At 48.7% G+C, this 27,756-nt stretch overlaps 1 protein-coding gene across 1 annotated transcript; it reads right to left on the bottom strand.

Annotated features, from left to right (window-relative positions):
* Positions 1 to 10,781: 10,781 nt before the first annotated feature.
* ARF6 (ARF GTPase 6) lies at positions 10,782 to 14,876 on the bottom strand. The gene is made up of 2 exons (XM_034061880.1): positions 14,744 to 14,876; positions 10,782 to 14,668 (listed from the first exon to the last, which is right to left on the bottom strand). Exon 2 carries the CDS (start codon positions 14,279 to 14,281, stop codon positions 13,754 to 13,756), a length of 528 nt encoding a protein of 175 aa, XP_033917771.1. The 5' UTR covers positions 14,282 to 14,668; positions 14,744 to 14,876; the 3' UTR covers positions 10,782 to 13,753.
* Positions 14,877 to 27,756: the final 12,880 nt, after the last annotated feature.

Genomic DNA, 27,756 nt, shown 5'->3' with positions numbered 1-27,756 from the left:
TCACCCTTGCCATAGTAATGGGGAAGCACAGGGCAAAAAAACATCAGGATGCCCTCAGGGACATTCACCTGTGAAAGGGCCCTCCCTGAACATACCTACAGGGAAAATGAAGACTCAGAGCAATGTTTGCTGGACTTTAAAAGCCTCCTGGGAAGGTCTGGTTGCTGGGGATGGTTGGCTTCACCTTAGACTTTCAGAGCCCTGATAGGGTAACAGGGTCTGATGGGTCCCATCTTGAGGCATCTTGTATATGAGGCATCTTGTATAAGACCCAACCCTGAGGCCTGGGAAGGAAACTTTTCCAAAGAAAATTTCTCCTGCACAAATCAGCTGGTTTGGGGCAGAAAAGTGCTTGCAAGCAGCCCTGGAAGTCCTGACACACAGCCCATCTCTGGATGAGCCTTTGCATAGCCCCCCCCATTTTGCAGCGGCAGGGAGAGCCCTGTGAGCCCATTGGCCTCACAGCAAGAAAGTGACATTTGGGAGCATAGAGGGGCTTTGGAAAGACCTCAATGTTTGCCTCCACAGCTGCTCCCAGAGGGGAATTTGGATGTTTTCTCCTCTTCCGCTTCCAGGCCCAAAACATCCCTGCTGGGGCGGCTGGTTACACAGGTCAAAAAAAGCCATGGAAGTATGAAAATCATATTGAAAAGAGCTGAAACTTAATTAGGTCACATCCTTTAAAAGCAGCTTGTGATCTGGCAATGCAAATCACAGCCTGCCTTCGTGCACACACCCAGGCTGGTGAAACCCTTGGCGCCATCGGCCGATCCTTGTGCTGAGGCTGGGGTTTGCTCCTGAGCTCAACATCTTCCTGCCCCTGATCACAGCCTGCCATGGGTCCCTGGGCATGCGGAGTTTGCAGAGCCACATCCCGCAGGCGCTACAGGCACGGCTGGCCTTGCTTTTGCTGCATGTTACGTGTAAGACACACTCGAGAGATAAAAGAAGGGAAGATGTGGGGTGGGACATGGGTGGCAGTGCGGGATGGGGCACCCCCATGTCTGTGCAGGCTCAGGGTGGGAAATGGGGACTTGTTGACACCCCGTTAAATCAACAATCCTGCAGCAATCTCAGCTGAGAAAGGAGAATAACTAATTTACAGGCTTGCAGACTGAGGCTCTCTCTGGAAAATACAATGGCGGTTAACGAGGAAAACATGCCGCTGTGATTTCCCACCGAAGCCAAACAGCTGGGATAAAAATCAGGAAAACTTGGTATCCCTTTGGTTTGCTGTGTGTGAAACCCTCCGTGTTGTGTTTTGGGGTGTCAGCCTGGCTGTCCATGGCATCCCACCCAGGACTGCAGCGTGGGTGATGCTCTTCAGCAGCAGGGCCAAAGTCAGCCATGGGGTCAGTGCCGCCGTTCCCAGCAGGGCTTTCCCAAGGAGGCAGATGGGCACTATCAGCTTCCTGAGTGTGGGACGTGGGTCAGTATTGACCCTCTTGTTAATCTACACCTACACAACAATGGTGCTGGCGTTGCGTGGGCACCATTGACTGAGCAGTGCAAATGAAGACGCTGACATTTGCTCTTTGGTTTGCAGTGCTGAGATTTAACACACACTCCCCACACAGAAGGGCTCTGTGCCAGGGCTGGTCCATGCATCACAGCACCCTTCTGTTGCGGGAAAACCGGATGTTTTTACACAACAGGCTGTCCAGGAGACTGTACACGATGTGTGTAAAACCATGGGGAGAGCTCAGAGCTGCCCTCCCTGTAGGACCCCTTAGGGTTTCTCAGGATCCCCCATATTTCTTGTAGTGACCAGGATCAAACAATTCTTCACTTCCAACTTTTCAGATTCTGGAAAACAGAAGGAAAACCTTCTCCCAACCCCACCAAAGACTTTTCCACCAGATACCTGTAATCCAGCCTCTGGTGACCCCACTTTGGATGTGTTAGATATTTGTAGACATACATGTGCTTTTAGGTCTTGATTTGGGAGGAGAAAGCAGGGCCTTGGTTATATTGCTTGGCAACAAATTTCCTTCCAAGACAAAACCCACCAAACCATCAACACAAACCCAAGTGTTCTATATAATTCAGTGGAAAGGCCTTCAGGCAACGCCCTGCAGAGGCTGTTGGGGCAGCCTGAGCTGTGAGAGCTTTTTCGGGGGATATTTTGGGAAAGAAGGGCTGCTGCTGAGAAGACAGGGCTGCTGAGGTCCGGGGTTGCTTCCAAGGATTCATGCTCGCATAAAGAAAGGGCAGAAGTGCCCAGATCCAATGTCTGGGAATACCACAAACCCAATAAGGCTGGCATGTCTGCCCAAAATAAAATCACCCAACAGCACCAGATGCCACCTCATAGCCCTTTTTCCTTTCCATGACCTCCCCAGAAGCCATCTAGCAGCATAAAGAGGCTTTAGCTTAGGCAAAAAATGGGGTGCGGTGGCTTGAGTGCAAAAGTTTTGCCCCAGATTAAAACACCGTGTCCATATAGGCCTCAGGTTTGGGAAGTCTGTGCAGGACCAGGTAGAGCTCTGCAGTCCTTGCTCACAAGTATCCCCATCTCAAACCCCCATTGTGGTTTGAGCAAGTGCTAGGTTCTCTGCAGACACCAGCAGTGGTTAAATATCCCACGAAGGGGATGCTTTTAGCTGGGCATCCTTCAAGCGCCAATATATATATAAACCTTCACAATTTAAGTTACCAGCAGTCATTTGGGTTTTTTTTTGTTCTTGAAACATGCAAAGGCAAAGGCAGAAAGCAGCGTTTTGGCTGCTCCCATGTTTGCATGTTGTTGCCAGCAGGACATTACACTGGGAGATATGAATATAAAAAATAGACACCCATGGCAGGAACAGGTACAGAAGAGGGTGTCCTGCCCCTCCCCGCCCCCGCTGCATCTCTGCCCTGCCGCTGGTTTTCCCAGCCACTCTGCTCTGGTTTCATTTGTCCCTGCAGACACTGGGTTGGGTGTGGGATACACACATGGAGACCTCCGATACGCCTTTTGGGAACAGCAGTGCTGTGGTGCTGCGCCAGGGCACAGTGGCTGTCTCCAGCAGTGTGGAGCAGGGAGTGGATGAACTCACGTCATGTGCAGAATTAGATTTAGATCTAATTTAGATCTACATTTAATGGTAGTTTGGATTCAGCACTGTGCTTGACCATGGCCCCACACAGAACACAGCCAAGTTGTGTGCGTTAGATGTTGGCTCTGCTACAGCAACATCGTCCCGTGCTTTTTTTCCAAGAGCTCCAAGCTGACAAAGCAGCTGGCGTGGAAAGATGCTCAGAGAGCTCCACTGCACTGGATCAGAGGGAAAGAGCTGCTGGTCTCCCAGCTCCTCCAGCCCAGCTGGCACTTCCCAGCCACATTTTGGTAGGAGAGAGCGGGCAGCACAGATCCCAACAAAGCTGATGGAGAGGTCTTGGATCTGCTGGGGGATGACAAACCCCGATCTGGCACTTGGACCAGGAGCCTGCAAACAAATGTGCCACGTGCCCTTCTAGGACAGGTAGGGTCTTTGCCAGGACAAGCAATGCCAGCACAGCTGTAGTCTGGATTTCCTGGTGTCTTTGGGAGGCAGCTTCACTTCTAGTATTAATTGCTTTCTTAATTACTGTCATCGGCCTCCGCACCCTTCCGTGATGTCTCGCAGGGAACACTGAATGACATGCTTGTTTGCAACACTAGATCACCTGGGGTTTTTTCAACCTTGTTTATTTATTAGCCAGCATTACTTTCCAAGCCAACCGGATTTAATATTTTTGTTCCAGTTGGCAAAGATTTTATTGACCATGGAGAGGCAGAAATCTCTGCTGTGCACCCGTGATGCAGGCAGAGACGCCGAGGTTGGGATGGAGCAGCCCATCGCCTGCCAGGTCGATGTCCCACGTCCAAAGGGGAAACAGCAACCTGAGCAGCATTTTTTCCTTCATGCTGCTCGTGAAAGCCTCGCTGTTGGCACTTAACTTACTCCAGACACACACTGTATATGCACATACATTCCTTGGCCATGCGATCAGACCGGAAAAGATTGCATTGAGCCCAAGAACCGCTGCAGAAGGAGGCTGGGGAAAAGTTGTGCGTTATCCAACACAAGAGTGCTGCAGCCTCCAGAAAAGCTGCAGTCAACACTTTTTTTTTAGGAGATGTGGTACTAAAAGAGGAGCCACGGAGGGACGCGTGGTTGGGAAGGCCTGGATGGGTGGGGGGGAAGTGCTTTTAGTTCGACAAAATCCTCCCCCCTCTTCAAATCTCTCTGCAGAAGGACTTTGTGCACCACGAGGGCTCCTCCCAGGATCCTGCTCCAAGAGCACTGTCAAGATGCCCCCGAGCCAGCTTCTGCCACAAGTCTGGACTTTATCAGTCACCCTTCCCACTGCTGGCCATCATGACTGAGACACAAAGCACTGGCACAGCTTCGGTGCTGCTCAGCCAAAGGGTGGCTGAGAGCACCTCACCCAGCCAGGGCTTGCTCCTTCCCAGGGCCAGGTCAGCAGGGCAGCATCTGAAACATATCCCAGGTCTGAACAGTAACTGGATCCAGGCACCATCCTTGGGCTTGTTCCCCACCACGTATCCGTGCAGGGTGGTGTTTCTGGAGGGCTGCATCCCAAGGAGCAGCCTTGCAGGGAGAACTCAAGCCTCATGCTCCAGCTTCCACTTTCTCCAAGTCAGCATTGCACAGGCTCAACCACCCCACACTCCCAACGCAGCCCCAGACCCTGACCACTGCAGCTTCTGGCAATGGTGAGGTGGCTGAGCAACAGTGTCAGTGCTCCAAGCACTGAGTGCTTCAGCATGAATGCACCGAGCACTGCACTGTACTCTGAGCATCGTTGGAGCAGGATCAGACACTTGGCACAGGTGCTGGTGGGACCAGTAGCTGTGGCAGGAACAGGGCTGACCCTCTCCCTGACCAGCGCAGGGCCTTTGTGCTAAAACAGCTTCCCCTCTGAGAGGTGCTGCTCTGGGGCCTTAAGCACATCAGTCACTCTCTGGTGCTGCACCAGCATTTGCATAATTTCAATTATGTTTCCAAAATGAGGAACAGGCTCTGACAACTGCTCTGCAGTACCTTGAAATATCAGAGAACACGGAATATCGTCTCAGACTTGATGGCCCCACAAGTGCCTTCCACTGGCACAAACTCAAAGGTGTCATTGCAGTATGGGAAAGGATGCAGCAACCCAGGTTTTGACATTGAAACCAATGGAAATAATCATATTTGAGGAAGAAAGCCTCCCTCCAGACACTGCTCTGCATCTCTGCACGCTGCTGTACCATACCCACCACTCTCCATGCAGCCCTCATCCCGTCCCCCATCCCCTGCCTCCCCCAGGAGCATCCCAGCTACCACAGCTTCTGCCTTTCCCTATTAATCTCCTACATCTGTAGGCAAAAGAAAACCAGGGCTGATGGAACCAGCTGTGCCTCCCTCCTATTTCACTGTATCTGCCATTGGTGAGTTGAGACACCACTGCCTATGAGAAGGGTGCAACAGGGTATTTATTCTTCATTAGTCACCTCATCCTCCCTATCTGTCATCTGGAAGCGCCCTGGCTTGAACTGCAGGTTTGGAAGCAGGCTGGTTCATACCCACGCGCTGCAGCGTGGCTGTCCCGGAGCCTTCCTCGGTGCTGCGGCACATGTTTTTGTCAACCTGGGGATGCTGTGCAGTTGACAGGTGTTAAACACAACCTCAGACCCGATGCCTTAAGTAGCGCCTTTCTTTCAAGGTGGTCACTGGGAGGTGGGTCGTTGCTCAGGAGTAAGCCTGCTTGCCACAGGCCTCCTCTCCAGACTACAGGAACCGGCAGCAAAACGTTCTGGGTCTCAGTGTTAAGCAGCCTCTGGTTCATTAGCAATCCAAGAGAGGAGGAAGCTGTGAGCTTCGGAGCGGAGATGTCAATTCATAAAACCTTCAAGTGTTAGGAAGCTCCAGTTTTTCAAAATGCCCAAAAGCAGCTCAGCTGCTGAATAATTCATCAGGCTGCCGAAAGTTGGCAAACACCGGGTGGAACGAGTTAATCCACAGATCCCGCTCTGATGCCAGCATTCCTCCTGCGTCAATGTGATTAACCAGTTTTACTACTTGGAGAGTTTTCAGGAGAATCAGGAGCAGCAGCAGAAGCTGCTGGAGAGACTTGAGAAGGAGAAGCTGTGGAGCCCCTTCTCCCCCAAGGCATGCCCATGGCACAGTGGGGCCGGGGGGACACCAGCATGGTAGAGAAGCAACTATAAGCAATAGCATGCATAGGGTTGGAGCAAGAGGTTTCAGGCTATGATCTGGAGGTCTTCAGTAAGGGAAACCCACTAGCAACTTCAAACAAGGTAGAAAAGCTTCAGCTCACCCTCATGGGAAGGCGCAGCCCCCTTCACAAATCTTTAATAAGGTCCAAGAAGGAAACATAAGCTGGGAAGTTTTGGTACTGTATCAAGGAGAAGATGCAGAAGATCATTTCTTCATTAGGTATTGGACAAACCGGTAAGACAGGAGCCAAGATCCTGGGATTTCAGCTGCAAGACTGCAGACAGCATTACTTAAGGGGGAACACATCACTGCCTGGTCTGAAACATTCCCATGCCGCCCTTAAGAGGGCCAGAAAGCTGCAGTAAAGGTGGCCAGAAGCAGGTGCAAGGCAGAAATGTGCCTTTGCAGCAGCAGGAAGCTGGCAGGAGCAGCCCAGGAGCATCACCAGTACTCAGACCACAGTATCCCAGCCCAGCTCACAGTGACCCTGGCTCACACAAACCACAGGCCCAAGATGCTTGGAGGCAAGGGCTGCAGGACTTAGAATTCATTAACTAGTCCAAGGTTGTAAGATGAGCCACAGCGAGATCCAGGAACAGTTCGTTGGCAGCAATTCAATGCCTTCCACAGTGAAGAGCTGGATGCCAGCTACTTTCACATCAGCCCTTGCTGAGCTTGGCTTGTCCTTCAGCAAGCAGGTGCTAGGGAAGCTTGTCCCAAACCTTTGTATCAGGCAGCAAAAAGAAATCAAGCACACCAGCAGTGTCTGTCCTGCTGCTACTCCTTACCTTCCCCTTGAGGTGCTTTTGGTTTTGGCACTGATGTGAAAACCAGTCCAGTGCAGGTCATTGCAATCGAGACAACCCTTGTGATCAGAAATATGAGTATCTATGTGATATATAGGATGTAATTTGAATATTTAAACATGATGCAATTTGAACATTTAAACAGACAAACTCATTTTAAAGAGAAAGGTAGAGCCAAATCACTTCTTTGCTTGCAAAAACTTCCTGCTCTACAGTGAAAGGCAGGCACTGGGTTTGGTTACAGTTAGGGCAGCAGATTGAAAGCCACAAGTATGTGATAGGAAAAGCTTCCTGGAGAGTTGGGTCAGTTCCAGACTAATCTAGTCCCTGTGGGGAAAGGGCATTCTGGCAGATGTTAAGCTAATGGGATAACTGCATGAGCACCCCTCTGTCTGCTGATGGGGGGCAACTGAAAGTTACCAGCCACAGGGTTAGTGCCTGCTCCATAACAGCTCCCATTTTCAAAAGGAATGTATGCAGAAAGCTTCTCAGGGCAAAAGCAGCAACTATTAACAGCACAAGGACTACACAATCTCATGTTCCACATGCGCAAAGTACAAAGTCTCCTTCCAAGCAAGTATGCCAAGCAAACGTTACTTCCGAGTTCGAAGCTATCAGCAACAGGCACTGGCACTGGTGTCAGTTCCACCTTGAAGCCTTATCCCAGCACTGCAAACCCATGTAACTCCCGCCCTTCATGTAATGTGTTTGTTCTTTGAATACCAGATTTAAATGTATGTCAGTGGTATTTCAAGGCTGGTGCTGGGTCTGGACACTTTCCTCCACTCCTCTATCTCCAGCAGTGGTGATCCAGCCAGGTGCTGGAAGCTGGCTGCCTGTGCCTTTCCCCATAATGTACCTTCTTCTGATGGACCCTCCCAGGCTCAGGGACAGGCACCACTGCAGCTCAGGCACACAAAGAGCAGTAAAGTCTTCTCAAGCAGTCCTGCTTATGGCTGGGAAAACCACTTCCCCTGCTGCTGATGTCTGCCAGCAGCCCACCTGCTTGTCCTACTCTCCTGGAACCAGAGAGGCTACAAACTGGTGTAGGAAAGCCAAATGCAGCATAAGCTATCTGGAGAAATTTCACTTTTCCCCTCCCAAAGTATGAAATAAGAGTGCATGCCCGTAACACAGCCACACAACGCTGCATGCACTGCAAGGGCTTGGTGCAGCTCTCCACAAGTTTTCTTCTCCTGCAATGAAAAGACACAAAACCTCCCCTCCTGCTCCACCAGAAACTTCAGGATGAAGTGGGTGCCTGGCCCCAGCACCACCATCCCCAATGGATTTCAAACAAGGTATTCATTCTAGGCACAGACACCAAAATAACGTCAAGAGTTCAGCCCATTGTCTACACGTCGGCTTCCTCCTTTTCTCTTTTTAACCACTGAGTTTTCACCAAGTCTGAAAGGCAGCTGGGGGACAAAGGGTACCTACACTGAGCCAGGAGTTGATGGCAGAACCCCCTCAACTGAATACTCCTAAAGAAAGGAAGGTGTTTCAAGTGTTAGCAATCTCCAAGCATTATCAATCTCCATCTCTCACAAACCAGATACCCATTAAATCATACTTCAGTATTTTTCTGACTAATGCTGTTCTAGAAGCTCCAACTAAAGCAGCCAGTAACAGAGGAGCGAAGTGCATCCTCTGGAAGGGAAAACGTTTCTCTTGAGGCAAAGAGCAAAGGCCAGAGCCTGTTAAGCCCCTGTGAGACTCAGCCTGGAGAGCTCAGCAGATGACTCACATCTTACATTTTTTTCCTCCCTTCCTTTTGTTTAAGGAGGCCAGAGATACCTGTTCTTAAGCAAGAGAAAAGCGACTTCCTGGACAATGCACCACATACCCAGCTTACTGCCTGTAAAAAGCCGCCTTTCACACAAGTTCCCGGCAGGCACTTGTCGGGGACGCACCCCTTGCTGCTGCTGAGCACCACAGGGCTCTGACTCACCCGCTTTACCCCTTCAGAACTGATGGTAGGGCTAAAATTACTCTGCGGTGCTCCAAAGTTTGAAAGTGAGATTGCCTGTGGTGCTCAAGTCATCTACCTCAGCCCTAAATCCTGAGCGTGTCTGCCCAGACATTAACTCTGAAACACAGACCTGAGCAGCATTGATGCTGGTGTCGTGCTCAGGAAGAGGAAGAGAGTTAGTAAGCGGAGATGACACTAACTCACCAACAGCCCCTGAAAACTGACTCTTCCCCACAAAGTGAGGGGAAAACATTATTCTCCCAAAAGCACCAAAGCCAAAGTGATTTCAGGTTCCATATACTGAGCCCTTCAGGCTGGACAGGTATTAGGAACAAATCCAAGATAAAAAGCACAACCATGCGTTAGCAGGAAGTCACAGTGCCCACACCAAAGGCTGCTTCCACACTCCAGAGCAAGATCTCCACCATGGGCAGTCACTTCTCCCATTTGCGACACGGGAAGTAACACTTCAGGGTCCATCAGAGAAGCAACCAGCTACCGCAGATCTTGTGGCCAGCTGCTTTGACGATGCAATTCATTATATTTTTGTTAAACTGAGAACCATTCCTTTGGGAGCACTATCATATTAGCAGGGTTAATTTCCAATTAGGGATGGCAGGCACATTTTTTCCAAGCCCTGTCTACGAGGACCAGAGCCCTGTGACTGGGGGAGGAAAGCCCTGCTGCAGCATGAGTCACGGTGCGATTCAGGAAGGGTGCTCTCCGGAGTCACGCTAACTGCTGCTGTAACAAAGGTCCGATTTAAAACGGTGAGTGCTGACATTTTGAAAAATGACTAACTACTACAATGGAAGAGACATGAGTTTACTCTTCTGGAGCTTTGTCTCCAAACTCCAAGTAGTTTAATTAAGTCAGAGTAAGTTCATTTAGACAGCCACACCCTTAACTGACATTCAGGTAGACAGAGCCCAGCCTCAACACCCTGAAAAGGCTTTGCAGAGGATCATAGCTGCAGTGGACACCCCCGCCCCCAAACACACGTGTACTCCCACCTGGCTGAAAAATGTTTCCTGGCAATTCTTGACAGCTTTGCAACAAAGGAGACAGTTCCAACCAGGAGTTCCCTCAAACTCTGTGCCATGCCCTGTGACTGCAAGGCCTCCAGCACAACAGCCCAGCTTTGGGCTGAGGTCAATGGGTACTTCTTGGTGCTCTACTGCCCTTCCTTAGGCCTGCAGACTGGCAGCTGTTGCAGGAACCATGGCCTGCTGCATACACCCAGCCTGCTGCTCACATCCTGCCCCCCCATGCATTCCCCACTGCACCTGCCAAAGTCCTTTTATTCGTTCACATCCTATTCAGGCACAAAGACATCCCAACTCCACATCTGTCACTCCACAAGCACCCCTATTCACTCATTGACCCCTCTGTCCATTGCTGCATCTTCTACACTGGCCTAACATCTTCCCTTTCCAACCACGCCATTTCTCCTGTGAAACACAGCACCGTCCCGCTCACCAACAGTCTCTCTGTGCTCTCACTGAGCTGCCACCTGTCCAACTGATATGGGCCCAGTACCCAGGCAGCATAAATCCAATGCTAAAGTTTGCTAAATACTGTTAACTGCAAGTGGGTGTATTAAAAAAGTATCATCCTTTCCACTTATAAAAACAGTCGCTACTCTGAGTCTCAAAGGAATTACAGACAGGCTTTCAAAACTGTGAGATACAGAACAGAGACCTCTTTATGCCAGTAGAACACTCTACACCAGCACCATATTGCCCCTTTCTGTTTCTCTCATAATTAAGTGTAAGTAACATAACAGGAGAGCTCTGCTGTATAATTGCTTTATTTTCTGCTTATTAGTTCTTTACCAACACTACAGCCATATTGAGAACACAAAATTCCTGTTTACTTTAGTCAGGGAGATCACAGTCTACAGACTCATTCACTTATCAGACATGATTAACGCCATTCAAAACTTACTCCATAAATTCACATGAACACAAATTGATTGATGCACTTTAAAATCCAGATCAGTTTTTAAATCATAGAATTTCTTACAGATTGCCACTTGATCCTAAAGGTTATGTTCACTGCCCAAGAGCCACTAGTTCGTGGTGAGGTTCAGCTACAACCTATAAAGGACATGTTGAAGGTGAAACCTTTATACTTTGTTCAGTAGCAATGGCAATTTATTTTTGATATCTTTACCACATGGTTCAGTAACTTTTTCTCCCCCCACAACACCCCCCAAAAAAGACATTAAAAAAAATCAGAAGCTTAATCAGTTTCCTTTCACCTAAAAAACAGAATAACAAAGTTACTAAGAAAATACAAAACTGTGAATTCAACTTAATGCAAATTCTAGCAAAGAAGTCTGCCCCAGCACTTGAAAATGTAGTAAAACAACTTAGATGAAGAATGAAGTTATTGAAGTTTCTATGTTGACTGAGAATAGATTTAAGAAAGTTCAAGAACCATTAATACAGCTTCAAGTTTTCCAGTTTAGGCATTAACTTTGTGCTTGGCTATTTTATTTATGCTCCAGAAGAAAACAGTAACCATATTCTTGTATTTTTAGTCTTTATACCACCACGCTATTTGTTAAGTTACATCAACAGAAAAGAAAAAAAGAAAAAAAACCCGGCAGCTAGAAAATAGAGCAATGATACTCCAATGGCAAAAAGCCTTGAGTGGAAAAAATCCCTCACCTCCTCTTCTTCAAACCTGATATTGCAGTTATTCTACATCAATCTTTAACAGACTCTAACTCACAAAGGCTTACAGTCAATCAATGCTCTGTCTTCCAGTGTCAAGAACCCATTCAGTCCCATTTGCAACCCACATCAAGGTAAGTCTTTTGGAACCATATTCTAAAGGAACTTTTAAGTGGTCCAAAGCATTTCATTTCAGAAGAGAATTCAGTATTTTTATCTTCCTATACATCTTTGGTAAGAGCTCCATATACAATGTACTCAGCATGCAGAGTCAACACTGCTGTAATGTAGTGTAATGCCCCCAATTTCATGTAAAACTCATATCCCTGGGGGGGAAAAAAAACCCAAACAAACAAAAAGCCATTTTCTTCTGGTTTTGTAGCATACATTCCTAGAATTCCCCAATTGAGTTTAACTCCTTGAGGAAATGTGAAGTTAATCCTTAAGGCTGAATAAGAACCAGCTGCTTTAACATTTTTTGCACCCAGCATTAATGCTTGATTTTTTATACTAATACTTGTTCTGGGTGGGTTTTTTTGCCAGTCACATCTGCAAACTGTGATATGGCAAATGAGCTGTTTGCCCTTTAGGAACTAATTATGGAAGTTTACATTCATAGTCATATACTCTCTCCCCTCCCAGCTCTCATTAGTAGCTACTCAATGGGCTGCAGACATCCAACATAGTTCCCTTCCTACAGGACTACAGCAACAACTGAGACAGATGGCAAAGACTGCAACTACTTGCATGAGTTCAGTCAAGTCTTGGAAAACTAAACCAGTAACTATTTCCATGAAATGGTTATTATTCAGATGTCAGAATTACTGAGCTCAACTAAAGCTGAGCATGGAACTTGCCCCTTCACAAGTCTACAAAATGGAAAAAAAAAATCCAACCCAAAACTTACCTCTCTGCTATGTGCGTGCCAGAAAGAATAAGAAATCTTTTTAATATTTAGATGTCTTCAGCTGCCTTGAGATGAAAGCCATTTGTCTTGATCACAAGACAGGCAAGTCATTACTAGATTTTTGCCTACACATCTGCAATCTGGAGTAAAACTAGCTTACATGCTGACATGTTATTGCTGCATTTTCTGGAAGGAACCTATCTTGCATTGAATTGGAGACTGACATGAGTAGTAAAAACTGCAGCTAAACATTGCTTAAGTCTGCAATGCAAGAAGAAAACTGAACAGTATCTACCCTGGAACTATTACATCATTCATGTCTTATTTGCTATATGATTGCTATGTAGTATGGGGAACTTATTTGCATCCTTTCTCATGCATGATGTATGGTTCAGAACTTCACAGCTGACATTTCAAAGCAGTTCTTACATTACCTAGCAAACATTATACTTGATATGCACTTTGAACATGTTACAATGGTATTCTCACTATCTGCCACTGAGGCAAGGATTCGTTTCATTAGTAGTCTGAGATGAGAAGACAGGCTGAGAGTCACTATATAGTTGCAAGTTAACAGAACTTTTTTAAAAAAAAGTCCTTAATATAAAAAGACAGACTACAGTTTGATTTTAAGCCATAATTTTCAGTTTACTAGATGATGCAGACCTATCAACATATTCTGCATGAATGCAAAAAAGTAGCAATCTACAGCAAATGACAGAAGGAAAAAAAATATAATCAAAAAAGTAGAACCAGAAAGCATACACTGAAAATGGTACCCCTCCCCCAACCATCCCCAAAATAACCAAACCATCTTAAGGGCTATCAAGAGGAAAACACAAAAAAAAGGTTACTTAGCAAGTCTACAATGTGTCTTTCCCCTGTTTGCTGGAAGTCTGCCATAGCATCTAGTGCTTGTGTTCGTGTCACATTCGGAGATTAGAGCATCCTAACGCCAAGCAAGAAGAGTTAAAACAGGAATCCAGTCAAGTCGTGAGCAAGATTTAAAACAGGAATCCATCCAAGTCGTGACTGCAGAAGGAAAGGGTGGTAACTGGAGAAAGTTGATCATAATCCTATGGATACTTTTGTTTTACTTTTCAGTAGAGAATCATTATTCTGGAAAGCCATGTGGGTTTTTTCTTTAATTCTTTGTAGACTAAATAGTTGTTCTCTCATTAGGATTTATAATTGGATGTTAACCATGTCAGCCCTTCATAAAGTCCATCCCCCGTAGTAGCACAGGAGGGCTGCACATACCAATTCCTATCCCTGATTCGGGTCAGGCCCAGTTTCTCCTGGATTTCATGGGGTTTCATGGCATCAGGCAGGTCCTGCTTGTTGGCGAAGATAAGGATGATGGCGTCCCGCATCTCCCTGTCGTTGATAATGCGGTGGAGCTCCTGGCGGGCCTCGTCGATGCGGTCACGATCGGCGCAGTCCACCACAAAGATCAACCCTTGCGTGCCCGTGTAATAGTGCCTCCAGAGGGGACGGATCTTGTCCTGGCCCCCGACATCCCACACATTGAACTTGACGTTTTTGTAAGTAACCGTCTCCACGTTGAAGCCTACGGTGGGGATGGTGGTGACAGACTGGCCCAGTTTCAGTTTGTACAGGATTGTGGTTTTACCAGCCGCGTCCAGACCCAGCATCAGGATCCGCATCTCCTTGTTACCGAAGATCTTGGACAGCACCTTGCCCATCTCGGCGGCATCCAAGGGGCCCGGCGCCTCCGAGGTGCGGGGTGGGGGAGCGGAGGGCTAACGCCGACCCTCCCGAGCAGCCCGCGCGGGGCGGGGGCCGAACCAGAGCAGGACCGGTCCGCACGGGAGGATGGTGTCGGGGCAAGGGCAAACGGGGCTCAGCGCCGGACGCGCATGGGGCGGCTGCGGAAGAAGCGGGGCGGGAAGGGTGGTGAGGGGAGGCCTGGCGAGGCGGTGAAGCCCGGGCGCCGTGGGAAGAGGAGCCGCGCCACGCTTCGCTCCTCCGCCGGGCCTGAGGCGGCGGCTCCGCCCGGCTCCTGCCTTGGCTCTCGCCCCGGCAGCTCAGCTCATGGATGCCGGCTCAGGGGCGGCGGCTCCTCGTCCTGCCTGCAAAGGGACGGAAAGAGCATGAAACGAGGTGCACGGCAGAGCGGAGAAGGGAAGGGAACCGTCGACAGTTACCTGAGGGCCGCCAGCGGGCTCGGGCCGGCTCCGCTGCGCGCCGCTCCCTCAGCCAGCACCGCCGGAAAAGGCGCCGCGCGAGCCCGCCTCACTTCCCCTCCGCCCGCACCACGCCTGCGCGCGCCACCCCCGCCCCGCGCCGCTCAGCGGCACCACCCGCTGCGACCACCGCCCGCGCACGCGCCGAGGGGAGGGCGGGGCAGGGGGCGCGGAGCGCGGAAGTCCCGCCCCCTTCCGCCCCGGGCAGCGCCCGCCATCCTGCTTCCCGCGCGGCCTCGGGAAGGAACTGCGCCTGCGCAGCTGCTGCGACCGGAGCTCCTCCCCTCCAGCGCAGAAAGGAGCATGCGCAGAAGGGCGGGGCCGTCCCTACCGTTGCCCATGAGGGCCCTGAGCGCGCGCGCCACTCCAGCCCCTCCTCCCCCGCAGCTCGGGTGGGGCTGCCGCTTCTGCTGCCGCTGCGCACGGGCGGGGAGGAGCCGGTCTTTGCAGCCCTCACTGCGCATGCGGGCAAGCTTGTGGGGCGGGGCCTCGGTGGGGAGAGGCGCCACGCGATTACACGTTAGCAGAAACACGCTGAGGATGCTGGGGCGTGTTTAAAGACACAGACGTTCGGCCGCTGGCGCTGAGCGGCAGCTGCGGGCAGCCGCGCGGGTGGGAGCTCTGGCGCCTTCGGCTGGCGTTGGGCTTGGGGCATCCGGGGTGTCTTGGGAAGTAGAAGGGTGTGGGATACCCGGACCCTGAGGTGCAGGGGTGCTCTGGGGTGGAGAGCTGGCGTAAGCAATCCCCTGTGGTGACCGGCCTCGTTGCTTCTGTATTCTGGCATCTGCAGTGTCCAACCGGGCCGCGAGACCTTGGTTCCCTGCTCACACTGGAAGGTGAAAGCGGGGTGCAGGGCGTCAGGCTTAGGAAACAGCTCAAACCCTGACCGGGGCAAGGAACGCAGCTATTGCTTGTCCCGGCTGCTGCTGTGGGCTTGGTGTTGTGTTGGGTCCTCCATGACCCTCAGGACAATGTGATGAGGAAGTGGAGGGCAAGTGACTGGGGCAGTGCAGCAGGAGCTAGGGACCCAGGTGACTCTAAGCAGCCCTGTCACCATGCCTAAGCTGGTGTGAATCCCCTGAAAAGAGCCTTCCCTATTTAAAACTAAAAGCCTGGCTTAGGATGCTGTTAGGATGTAAAAATGCTTCATTTCTACAATGAAGGTGGTTGCCCAGATGCAACCCAGATGGTAGATACCCCCATCTGTGGAAGTGTTCAAGGTTGGATGTGGCTCTGAGCAACCTGGTCTCATTGAAGGTGTCCCTGGGGCACAGGGCTTGGGACTAGGTGACCATTAAAGTTCCATTTCAACCCAAACCATTCTATGATGTATAGTGTCATTGGGTTTATAGCTCCTTGTTGCCTTTGGTCACTCCCTGTAATTCAGATGAGTGAAATACAAGCTGTGGCCAGCTACTCACAAAACAGCATTCACATACCATGCCACAGTCCTTTCCTGCCTTTCCCTGGGGCAGTGCCTCAGCACACCCTGCGTGACGCAGAGCAGCACCCTCCACGTATATATTGCAGGCACACGTTTGGCCTGTTTCACAGGCATTACATGTTGCAACTCCATGCTCCTGGTGGTGTGCTGGCAAGGCCAGTGCACATAAGCCGTACGAAGCTGATCCTCCAGGCCTTGCATGGTGGAGCAGTTGGTTGCCCACCCAATTCCTGCTGGCAAGATCTGTGGGGAGGAAAGCAAGGGGAAAGCAAGACTGTGTCCGCAGTTGTTTCTGAGCTGATGGAGTGACCATGATAAGCAACATCCAGAACACAAAAATAGCAAAATATGCTGCAATTGCTGGGGTTGGCCTTCAGGGAGGCCAGGTGATGTCATGTTCTGGACAGCATCACTCTTGAAGAGCACAGGTGTGCTTTCACTTGGGGTTGTGTGTGTAAGACTGATTTTTACCATATCTTTCTGTCCTCTCAAAAATACTAAAATTTGAATTACTGTGTTGCACATGCAAAGCAATCCCCCTTGGAACAGGAAAAGGGACATTGTTTAGTGTCTTTGAAGTCTAGAAGAATGGGAGATTTCCTAGACTACCGAATTAAGAGAATGACAATAAGAGCCTCTGAGGAAACTGTTCTTTCATGCCGTGAGCAGAGGGAGGATGCCAAGGAAAACATACCATCCATGGCCTCTTGTAATGAGCGTGTGCAGGCTGCGCTGTGGTACAGCCTGCTGACCCCAGGGCTCACAAGTGCCCCTCCACATATCAGGCAGTGCCAGGCTTCATACTCTTGTGCTTAAGCAGCAGATAGTACTGTTAAGTATTGTACTGACATGGGATTTACAACAAGCCCTAGTGATCCCGCTGGGTATAGCTAGTTCAGTCTCCTCTCACTAGCACAGGAAATTTATCTAAATAGAGTTTACTGCTGAGCAGGGCTAAAATTAATGTCAGGATGTGGACGACAGTGGGTTTCTACTTGGCTCTGTTTTGTGTGACCATTTCAGTGCTGGTGAACATGGGCAACTGCTTATTAAATTAAGCAGCAGTAGTATGAAACCATGCATCTTGACCAAGGAGATAGGGAAAGGAGATATCAGGAATTTTAAAGTACTGCTTTTGTCCATGGGCAGGCATCAATTGCTTTGCTCTACCTGTTGGCCTCAGAGTGTCATTTTCAGGTTTCAGGAAACGACTGTCTTTCTACTGTTTTGTTCTGACTCTGTAAAGCACTAAGGGGCAGGTGTGACTGTTACATGAGGTTTTTCATCCAACTGGTGGATACCATGAGGCACAAACCAAAATGAGTAAGTGCAGAGAGGGGAAGAACCTTTTCTATCACCTTCTCCCTCTGTTTTGGGCCCAGACATACTGTTGCTTGAGTCTCTCCTCCTAAATCATGGCTTTTTTATGTTTGTTGGTGACTGCATTGTCCCTCATCCTTGGGGATTGGCTGCAAATGGGGGCCAGCTTTGGCTTTGCCCATTTCACCTGACAAACAGCTGGGCTCTTCCGTGTTTCCTGAGCTCCTTCTCTCCTTCCTGGTAAACTGGAAGTGATGGGAACTGTGCAATACTTGCATGCACATATGTCAAGGTGGGAGCTGCTTTCAGGGAGATTGCAGCTGCTCTTGCACTAGAGCCATTGAGGAGTTATCTCCACACAGCGGGGCCTTCCGCTGACTAAGTGGCAGTGCCACTTCCTGAGCTGCTCCTCTCCCTGCAGCGTTCCTGCATGCCCATGCTTGATATCGGCAAACAAGAGGGTGCTCCAATCCCTTTGCCAGCATGGGCCTGCTCCTTTCCTGGTGCATGTCCTACCCTGGGTGGGTCTGTGGCTCGGATGAGCCATGCTGCTCCAGGTTGTGGTCTGCAGCTCCTGCCCAACTGCATTTGCTCCACGAGTCCCTGAGCCTTTAGCAGCTGCATGTCCTGTCCCTTGGCAACCAGAGCAGAGACAGGATGGACACCCTGATGACTCCCTGAGCTCTCCAACTGCCTCCTCTGCTGCTGATCAGTGCTTTTCAGCTTAGACTAGCCCCATGCTGGAGCTGTATGTTTTGGCTGTCACTGTATGACCTGCCAAAAGCATCCAAAGTTGATCTTGCCATCTTCCAAGTCTAAAAACCTGACAAAGAGATGTGATATGCTGCATTGCTTCACACAGGAAATACAAAACTTGATTGAGGATGTGGGGATATGGCTATGTACTGTAGAAGACAAATGGGATCCACTCAGGCAAATGCTTTTTCACCTGTGCTGAGCTTCATTTGTGAGGATCCTCCCTGCCATTCAGGAAAACCTTCTGTCCATATGGTTTGTGCACCAGAAGATTTGTCATGGTGTGGCATGTGTTTTTAAAGAAATGATTACTGCTCTTTAGGATGATATGTACAAAAAGACATTGAGGACTCAGCACTTTCAATAGTTAAGATCTCAAATTAGTCACTAGTAAACTCTGTGCATGTCAATCCTTACAGCTCACATTTACCAATCCCGCAGAGAATGGGTGAGAAGCTGGTGAGAGAGCACCACCTACTTTTGAAACATTTTTATGTAGACTCATACTAGTTTTCTTAAATGAACAGAAAGGATGGTAAACAGGAAGCAGAATCTAAATGGCATAACTTAGTAAAGCAAATAAAGGCTTTGTTGTCTGAGGAACCCCACTGCTCTGTTCGTGCAGAGTTACTGCATCTTCCCTTGGAGAGCCAGGAGATAAACATAGCTTTTGTTATGAGCCTTTAGAAATGTGAATTTGTCCCAGGGTTTTGAAAGACAGGTTCTTATTTTTAAGATAGTGATTTGAGTAACTGTGGGATGGAAATGTGTCATCAAAAATGAAGAAATGTGATGGTCAGAGCAAAACAGACTCTTAATTGCAGGGCTCAGACTACCAAAAGTCAGTACAAATTTACACCCTGGGAAAGAAGTGCACATTAGGCACTATATATACTTGATACAGTTTAGGTTCTTACCTTGCTGATTGATTTTCAAGGTCAAATACCCCACAAAAGCTTTTACAATACCCAGATACGTTCTAGATTACCTGAAAAATGTGACCTTTTAGAATGGGTTCAGTTTCACATGTCTGCTTAAGAATTAAAAACCTTCTCAGGTCCTTGGCAGCACCCAGGGGGTTACTAGGTAGTCTGCAGAAGTTAAATATTTTAAAAGTAAGCAGTGGCTGGCAGTGTGTCACTGGATGGAGTATCTGTTGTATGCCCGTATGGATTTACAGCCCAGAGAATAAGAAGCAATTATGGTTATAAAGTGATTAAGGATTAAAGCCTGGGGAAAAAAATAGCAAATGACTATAGGATCTTTTGATAACTTGTCTGGGCCTGGCTGCCGGGCAGCCTATTCCTTCTTTTCTTTCTAGGGGCAGTGCAGGTACCAAGGTTTCCATCTATTGTTTTTTCATGGTTTTGTAAGGCTGTGTTTGTATGTTGTATCCTCCATGAGTGATCCAAGTACTGTCACAATAAGGTAATGAACAAAAATGATACACCTTCAACTTTACATAATAGCCTTCACATCAGAATAAGCAAACCTCAAGGAAATGGACCGATGCCCACCTTTGGTTTTATCTCTTTGAATGAAACTACCTTCCCAATCAGTTTGGATTATCAGACCAAACCTATTCTGATATGGTGTAGCTCATCTGGCTTACTTTTCTCTCCTCTTTTGGCAGAGGGAGATAGGAAAAGACTGTTTTGCACTGATCCTACAAAAGCCTTTGTGGCTTTTCAAGGAAGGAAAGAATATAATGTTTTAGGTTTAGTATCTATGTTATATTAATTATTCTGTTGTAAAAAATTAATTATATCCTTGATATTACAATCGCATTCCTCTTACCACTGAAATATCTGATACAATGGGCCAAGTGTCCTCTGTTGGGGTGAGTCTGGTTAGAGAAGCACTTTTCCTAATTGCTGGACTGTGGTCACTCCTGCCTGTAGGCAAGGAGTGGCAGAGATGGTCCCCCATGGGCGTCTCAGTCTGATTTCCTGTGATTTTGTGATGTGTGTGTCTGTGCAACCACAGCTGGGCTTGGCCAGGAAACTGAACCTGCAGTCTCTGGCGGTGTGTGCTTTACAGGCAGTGTGGCATTAAACAGATCCTTAGGCTTTTCCCATAAAGGTAATGTAACAGTGTTAGGGAAGGAGTGGAGGTGGGAAGGAAGTGGTGTAGAATATTCTGACTACAGCAGATTTGTGTTAGCCTGTGTGTGTGCTGAAATGGTGTAATGATGACCCTGAAATATTGCTAGAAACCCACGTTTCTTGTCAGGAGAAAGCCCTGTCCTCATCTCCCTGGTATTCCTGCAGCTTCCTGAGGAAGCTGGGAAGAGCTCTTCCAAAAGTGGTCTCCTAGCAGGAAAAACAGTTTGGCCTCCAGGCTGTTTGTTTTGTATCTTGAGTACATCAAAATGCCTTTGCAGTTACTGTTGGCAAACAAGCTGGCATCTCCTTTCACAGGTTATTTTCAGAGGCAGGCAGAGGAAATGTAGGTGGGGGATACTGCCCAACCAAATTCCTATATGCCAGAATCCTGAATCACCACCGTGACAATATCAGCCTGAAAAATCATAAAGCCTTAACAAGAGTAAAAATAATTTGTGAGGCTTTCCCTCCCCTCTCTGATTTTTGCATTTTCACACCCCGTGTTTACCAGCAGCAGCAGGAGATACACCAGCAAGCTTCAGGACTTGGCTGAATGTAGTGCCTGACTCCATGGAGACCTGCATCCCCGAGGTTTTTAGACCCCAAGCCATTGCTGATGTTCAGATATTCTGAGCTGTCCTGCTGTCTTGCTAAGCATGACAGTGTTAAGAGGCTGCCCAAGAATCTCAGAATGGTTGTACTTTGCAGTCAGTGCTGCGGGCCAGCAGGAATCTGCTATATTCTATATCCACGCTTTAATGCTTAGGGCTTATTGCATACAGTTTCTAAGGGCTTTTTTCCTGTAAGGTGTTTTAGTTGTCATTCAAAGGGTCTCTGGTTCCAGGACATTTGCCTGGCTCTTGCAAGGCGTGCAGGTTTGGAACTCATGGGATCCCACAGCTGGTTCTTTGGGAGGCTGGAGTCCGACTTACCCACAACGCTTCAGCCGCAGTTCCTAAATATGGGAGCTCAGCAGGAGCCTGGAGCAGCTGCTCCTGCTGAGCAAGATGAAGGAACTGGCTGTCAGATAAGCACTATGAAGCAGAGTTCCCCCTGAGCTCAGAGCCCAGCAGCCAAGGTTTCCCCAGCTCTGAGTGGCTTCATTTTTCATGTCAGGTGTTGCTCCAGTGGTCAGGAGCCACACCAGAGCACACCTCTGTGTTAGCAGGCCAGCACTGCTGTCAGAGCTCTGTGTCCTGGCTGTGCTTCATCCCTCAGTCTGCCAAGCTAATTCCCACTAAATTTTCTCTGGAAAAAAAAAAAAAGAAGTAGTTTAATGCCCCTGCTATCTTGATTCACTCTTGCTGTGTTTCTTCATGTGATGCAAAAGTTGTGTATTTGTGTCAGGGAGAAAAAGTCCCTGTGTCACTGGTAGGAGGAGCAGGTAGGAGGGGAATGCCTGGCCCTGTGATAAGTGTTATTTCTGTGTGGACAGCTTGTCTTTCTCCCCTCTTTGTGGATGTAGCCCTCCATCTCCTAATGCCCATGACCCCCAAAGTCATTATCTTAATGCCTTTAACTGAAACTCCAGCTGTCACTGACAGCTCTTAAGTAGATAATAGGAGCCCAGAACAAGATGTCTCTCTTTACCATGCAGCTCTGACACCCATAAAGACTTCAGGCTTGTACAGCACTGGGGAAGATCATGTCTGTCTTTTCTGAGATGGGATTGCTGTTTGTGCACTTTAGCCCTGGATTTTGCTCCACTAACTTGAGCAAGGCAGCCTGGAAGAAATGCTTAGATACTTCCTGAGTGGCTGCTGGTGGCTCTGACCTTGCCTTGTCTGTGTCTGGAACCAAGGCACATCTGTGCAGGAGGTACACCTATGCCTTGACCTCTGCACTGAAGAAACACAATGCAAAGACACCATCCGTTGGTGATTTTAGCCCTTTGGTTAGGGCTAAACTGGCTGCAGGCTAGCTCTGTGCCTCACTGACAGCCTCAGTGGGAAGAGCATGGAGGGGACCTGTGGAGGTGGAGGCAGTGGCTCGAGGCTCTGGTTGGTCTGGTGCTGCTCTCTAGCAGTGTTTCTGATCTCAGCAGCTGGTTCTACTCTCCCCCAGCCTAGTGTGGTGTCAGTGATGATTGCTGCCCTCCGAGGTGGTCTGCATGGCTTTTGTGAATAGATATGACAGTCTGAGGATCTCTGCTCTATTGTGCATGTTTGCAGCACCAGAGATCCCCCACCCTAGTGCTCAGTGTCTGAAGAAATAATGGGTATCTGGAGAGAGGGGGAAAGGCCATTTTGGCAATGGTGGTGAGTGATTTGGAATCAGTTTTGGATTGCTCTGCTATGAAAGGAGCAGTGCAGTCTGCACTTCTGGATTAGACTAAAGGCTGTCTTTCTTGCATGCACAGGTCTCTATGGAGCCAAAGAGAGGTGAGGGACCTGCAGCATCTCCAGCCCTGGACAGCTGCACAGTTACTTTCATGGGATGTCTGGAGGAGGTTACTTGGACAGTTCTCTGAGACAGGCAAAAGTCACTGAAGAAGTATTCTGTGGAAGTATTTCTAGACAGCTGTCTATTGCAGCAGTGAATAGATAAAGGCAGAAACCTCCAGCATTTTATTCCTTGCATTACATATTTGTTACTTTTGTACCCTTGTCTGAGGATCAAAACACTTCATTACATCTGCAAGTATTCACTGCAGCGAGTAGGTTGTCTCTTAAATTCCTTAGGAAACCCTGAGCTACAGACTTAATTTATGGGGCTAATGACAGCTTAACTTGGCTTTTCTAAAGCAAAGAGTGTTGAATCTTCACCTGAAGAGCTAAATGTTGCTTTCTGCGTTATGTGCTCCTTCTGCCTTATGTTCCCACTGCATTAATGCAGTGCACTGCCAAAGCAAGGCTGGGGGAGCTGGAAGAGCAGAGTAGGAGCTGGAGAGCAGAGGCAGCGGGAGCTGCAGGCAGCCGGGCACAGTGGCTTGTGTCTGTAATCCAAGCGTCAGGGAGGCTGAGGCTGGTGGACAGCTTGAGCCTGGGGGTTCTGGGCTGCAGAGAGCTGTGCTGAGTGGGCGTCCATGCTAAGGCCGGCATCGATATGGTGGTCCTGGGGGAGCCGGGGGCCACCAGGTCGCCTAAGGAGGGGTGAACCGGCCCAGGTCGGAAACGGAGCAGGTCAAAACTCCCATGCCGCTCAGTAGTGGGATTGCGCCTGTGAACAGTCCCTGTAGCACAGCCTGGGCAAGACAGTGGGACCCAGCCTCTTTTGGCATTTTTCCCCTGCACAGCTCTGTGCTTGTCAGCTGTCAGTGCTGTGGAGCAGTCACAAAACAGCCAAGGAATACTGCTGAAAAGCAAAGGCATTCCCACAGCTGTTTGACCTGAAGATGCTGCACCAGCCTTGCTCTCTCAGGTGATCTCATGTTTTGGTTGTGTGTGTTGTGATTTCTTCCAGCAGTGAAAGGCCACAGTGCAGGACCCAGCCAGACCTTTGGGATCACAGTAGCTGTTGTTATAAAAATTCTGTCTTAGCCATGGTCGGATTGAATTATTTTATTACAATTGATTCATATCAAGAGACAATAAGCAAGCAGTCCTGGGTGCGCAGGGGAGTCTCTGCTCCACCAAAGTTGCACACTGGGGGCTTTGAGGTTCAGTCTCTTATACTTTTGTGGTCCTGGGTCTCAGCCAATCATGTCTTCTCCTTTATGTCGACGTGGTTCCTTTCTATTGATTTTCCTTGGTTGCTGGGGTCTTGTCTCTGGTTGAGAAACTTCTTACAAAAGGTTATCAGTCTTCCTCAGTAACTCAGGAAGATGTCTATCACAAGCTTAACCATCATAGGTTCCATTCACAGAATCCCAAGGGTTAGAAGGGACCTCAAAAGATCATCTAGTCCAACCCCCCTGCAAGAGCAGGGTAACCTAGAGTACATCCCACAGGAACTTGTCCAGGTGGGCCTTGAATATCTCCAACATAGGAGACTCCACAACCCCCCTGGGCAACCTGTTCCAGTGCTCTGTCACTCTCACAGTAAAGAAGTTCTTCCTGATGTTCACATGGAACCTCCTATGCTCCAGTTTACACCCATTGCCCCTTGTCCTGTCACTGGATATCACTGAAAAAAAAACCTAGCTCCATCATCCTGACACCCACCCTTCACATATCTGTAAACACTGATGAGGTCCCCCCTCAGTCTCCTCCAAGCTAAAGAGCCCCAGCTCCCTCAGCCTCTCCTCATAAGGGAGGTGTTCCACTCCCTTAATCATCTTTGTGGCTCTGCGCTGGACTCTTTCAAGCAATTCCCTGTCCTTCTTGAATTGAGGGGCCCAGAACTGGACGAAATATTCCAGATGCAGCCTCCCCAAGGCAGAGTAGAGGGGGAGGAGAACCTCTCTTGCCCTACTAACCACACCCTTTCTAATGCACCCTAGGATGCCATTTGCCTTCTTGGCCACAAGGGCACATTGCCGGCTCATGGTCATCCTCCCATCCACCAGGGCCCCCAGGTCCCTTTCCCCTTCACTCCTTTCCAGCAGGTCAACCCCCAACCTGTACTGGTACATGGGGTTGTTCTTCCCCAGATGCAAGACTCTACACTTGCCCTTGTTGAATTTCATCAAGTTTCTCCCCGCCCAACTCTCCAGCCTGTCCAGGTCTCGCTGAATGGCAACACAGCCTTCTGGTGTGTCAGCCACTCCTCCCAGTTTAGTGTCAGCAGTGAACTTGCTGAGGGTACACTCAGTTCCCTCATCCAGGTCGTTGATGAAAATATTAAACAGCACTGGTCCCAGCACCGACCCCTGAGGGACTCCACTAGTCACAGACCTCCAGCTAGATTCTGCCCCATTGACCACAACTCTCTGCCTTCTTCCTTTCAACCAGTTCTTGATCCACCTCACTACCTGATCATCAAGCTCACGCTTCCTTAGCTTATCTATGAGGATGCTGTGGGAGACAGTATCAAATGCCTTACTAAAATAAAGAAAAACCACATCTACCACTCTACCATCACCCCTCCACCTAGTCACTTCCTCATAGAAGGCTGTAAGGTTGGTCAAACATGACTTCCCCCTCATAAAACCATGTTGGCTGTTCTTAATGACCCCCTTATCCTTGATATGTCTAGAGATGGCATCAAGAATAAGTTGTTCCATCACCTTTCCAGGGACGGAGGTAAGGCTGACCAGTCTATAATTACCCAGGTCCTCCTTCTTGCCCTTCTTATAGACTGGTGTGACATTTGCCATCTTCCAATCCTCAGGCACCTTTCCCGTTTCCCACGATTTACCAAAGATTATGGAGAGTGGCCTAGCAATGACCTCCGCCAGGTCCCTCAGCACCCATGGGTGCATTCCATCCGGACCCATCGATTTATAGATGTCCAGATTGCATAGCTGATCCCTAACCCAATCCTCATCTACCAAAGCAAATTCCTCCTTTGTCCTGACTCATTCTGGGGCTATAGCAATCTGGGACCCCTGGGCAGAGTCTTTAGGAGTAAAGACAGAGGCAAAGAAGGCATTCAGCACCTCTGCCTTTTTTATATCCTCTGTCTCCGGGGCACCCACCTCATTCAGCAGTGGGCCTATATTGCCTCTTGTGTTAGTTTTATCCGCTATGTATTTGAAGAAGCCCTTACTATTGTCCTTAACCTGACATGCCTCCCTAATCCTCCCTAACTGCCTCCCTACGTCCTCTAGCAACTGTCCTATATTCCTCCCAGGTGGCCAGCCCCTCCTTCCATAATCCATAGATTCTCTTTTTCCACATGAGTTTGCCCAGCAGTTCCTTGTTTAACCACACTGGTCTCCTAGCTCCCTTACTTGATTTCCTACCCATTGGGATGCTCTGATCCTGAGCTTGGAAGAAGTGGTCCTCAAGTATCCTCAACTATCTTGGGCCCCTTTACCACCTAGTACCCTTTCCCATGAGACTTCCCTTAGCAGCTGATTGAACAGGCCAAAGTTGGCCCTTCGGAAATCCAGAACTGTGGCCTTACTAGGTATCCTATTCCTCCCACACAGGATCCTAAACTCCACCATCTCATGGTCACTGCAGCCAAGGCTGCCATTGACCATCACCACTTCAACCAGACCCTCCTTGTTGGTGAGTACTAAATCTAGCAGCGCTCCTCTCCTAGCTGGTTTGTCCACCATTTACATTAAGAAGTTATCTTCAGTGCACTGGAGGAACCTCCTAGACTGTGAATGATTGGCTGTGTGAGTCTTCCAGCAAATATCGGGGTAGTTAAAATCCCCCATGAGGACCAAGGCATGTAGTTGCGAGGCTGCTTTCAGTTGCCTGTAGAAGCCCCATCAACTCCTTCGTCCTGATCAGGAGGTCTATAATAGACCCCACAGCTGTATCACCCATACCAGTCTGTCCCTTAATTCGTACCCACAGACTTTCCACTTGCTCCTCATCTGCCCCCGGACCGAACTCAATACATTCTAGTCGCTCTCTCACATAAAGAGCGACTCCACCACCTTGCTTTGCTGACCTATCTTTCCTAAAAAGGACATAGTCACCCATGACCACATTCCAGTCATGTGAGCTGTCCCACCATGTCTCTGTAATTGCCACTAGGTCATAACCTTTAGATCGCACATAGACTTCTAAGTCCTCCTGTTTATTCCCCATGCTGCGTGCATTGGTGTACAGGCATTTCAGGGAGTGAGCAGAGCACTCTGATGGCACCCTTGGGAGGCAGCAAGCCTTCTGGTCTTCATTAATACTCTATTCAAAGCATAGGTTTCACAACCCCTGTAACAGGATGTATCTCTTGGTTACCCAATCCCTTCCTTAAAGCACTCAAGCAGTCAAACAAAGCCATTAAGCACCCTTATTATTTTGACAGTCAAAAATTATTAAAGAGGGCACTAGTCTATTCCCTTGTTTCTTCTTCTTTCCCTTCATTACATTGACAGCAACATTTATTATAATCAAAGCTGTTTTTATACATTCCACACATGGTACACTGGTCACAGGTACATTGGTAACAATGATTCCTAAGTTCTTGACACAAATCATTCTCGTATTCTTTACACTGTCACTATAAAAGTGGGAAATTACAGGCAGCAGAATTTCTGTCTCAGAGACCCTGCACACCTGCAAGTCAGTAAGCATCCGTCAAACACTGCCAGCTTAGGCAACTGACTCCAGATTGAGGCGGGGCTCCAGCTCCCAGGAGCATCCCATTAGTCTGATCCATCAGGTATTTACTGTTGCAGCTCAGTTGTGTCCTTGGCTTTGAGCCTTAGACTCTTAGGAAAACACTGGTGAATCAACAAGCCTTTTGCTATGGGAAGTATTTCAAAGCAGGGAGTGGGACATCTCTTATCTGCTCTTCAGTAAATTAGGCGTATTGAGGTGTCCTGGAGACGGAGCTCTCTGATAGAA

The sequence above is a fragment of the Melopsittacus undulatus genome, chromosome 4, assembly GCF_012275295.1.
Source record: "Melopsittacus undulatus isolate bMelUnd1 chromosome 4, bMelUnd1.mat.Z, whole genome shotgun sequence".
NCBI lineage: Eukaryota > Metazoa > Chordata > Aves > Psittaciformes > Psittaculidae > Melopsittacus > Melopsittacus undulatus.
This window is presented reverse-complemented; position numbering and strand designations above follow the sequence as displayed.

Coding starts and splice junctions, on each gene's coding strand:
- ARF6 (XM_034061880.1), bottom strand. CDS start 14,281: ATGGGCAAGGTGCTGTCCAAGATCTTCGGTAACAAGGAGATGCGGATC.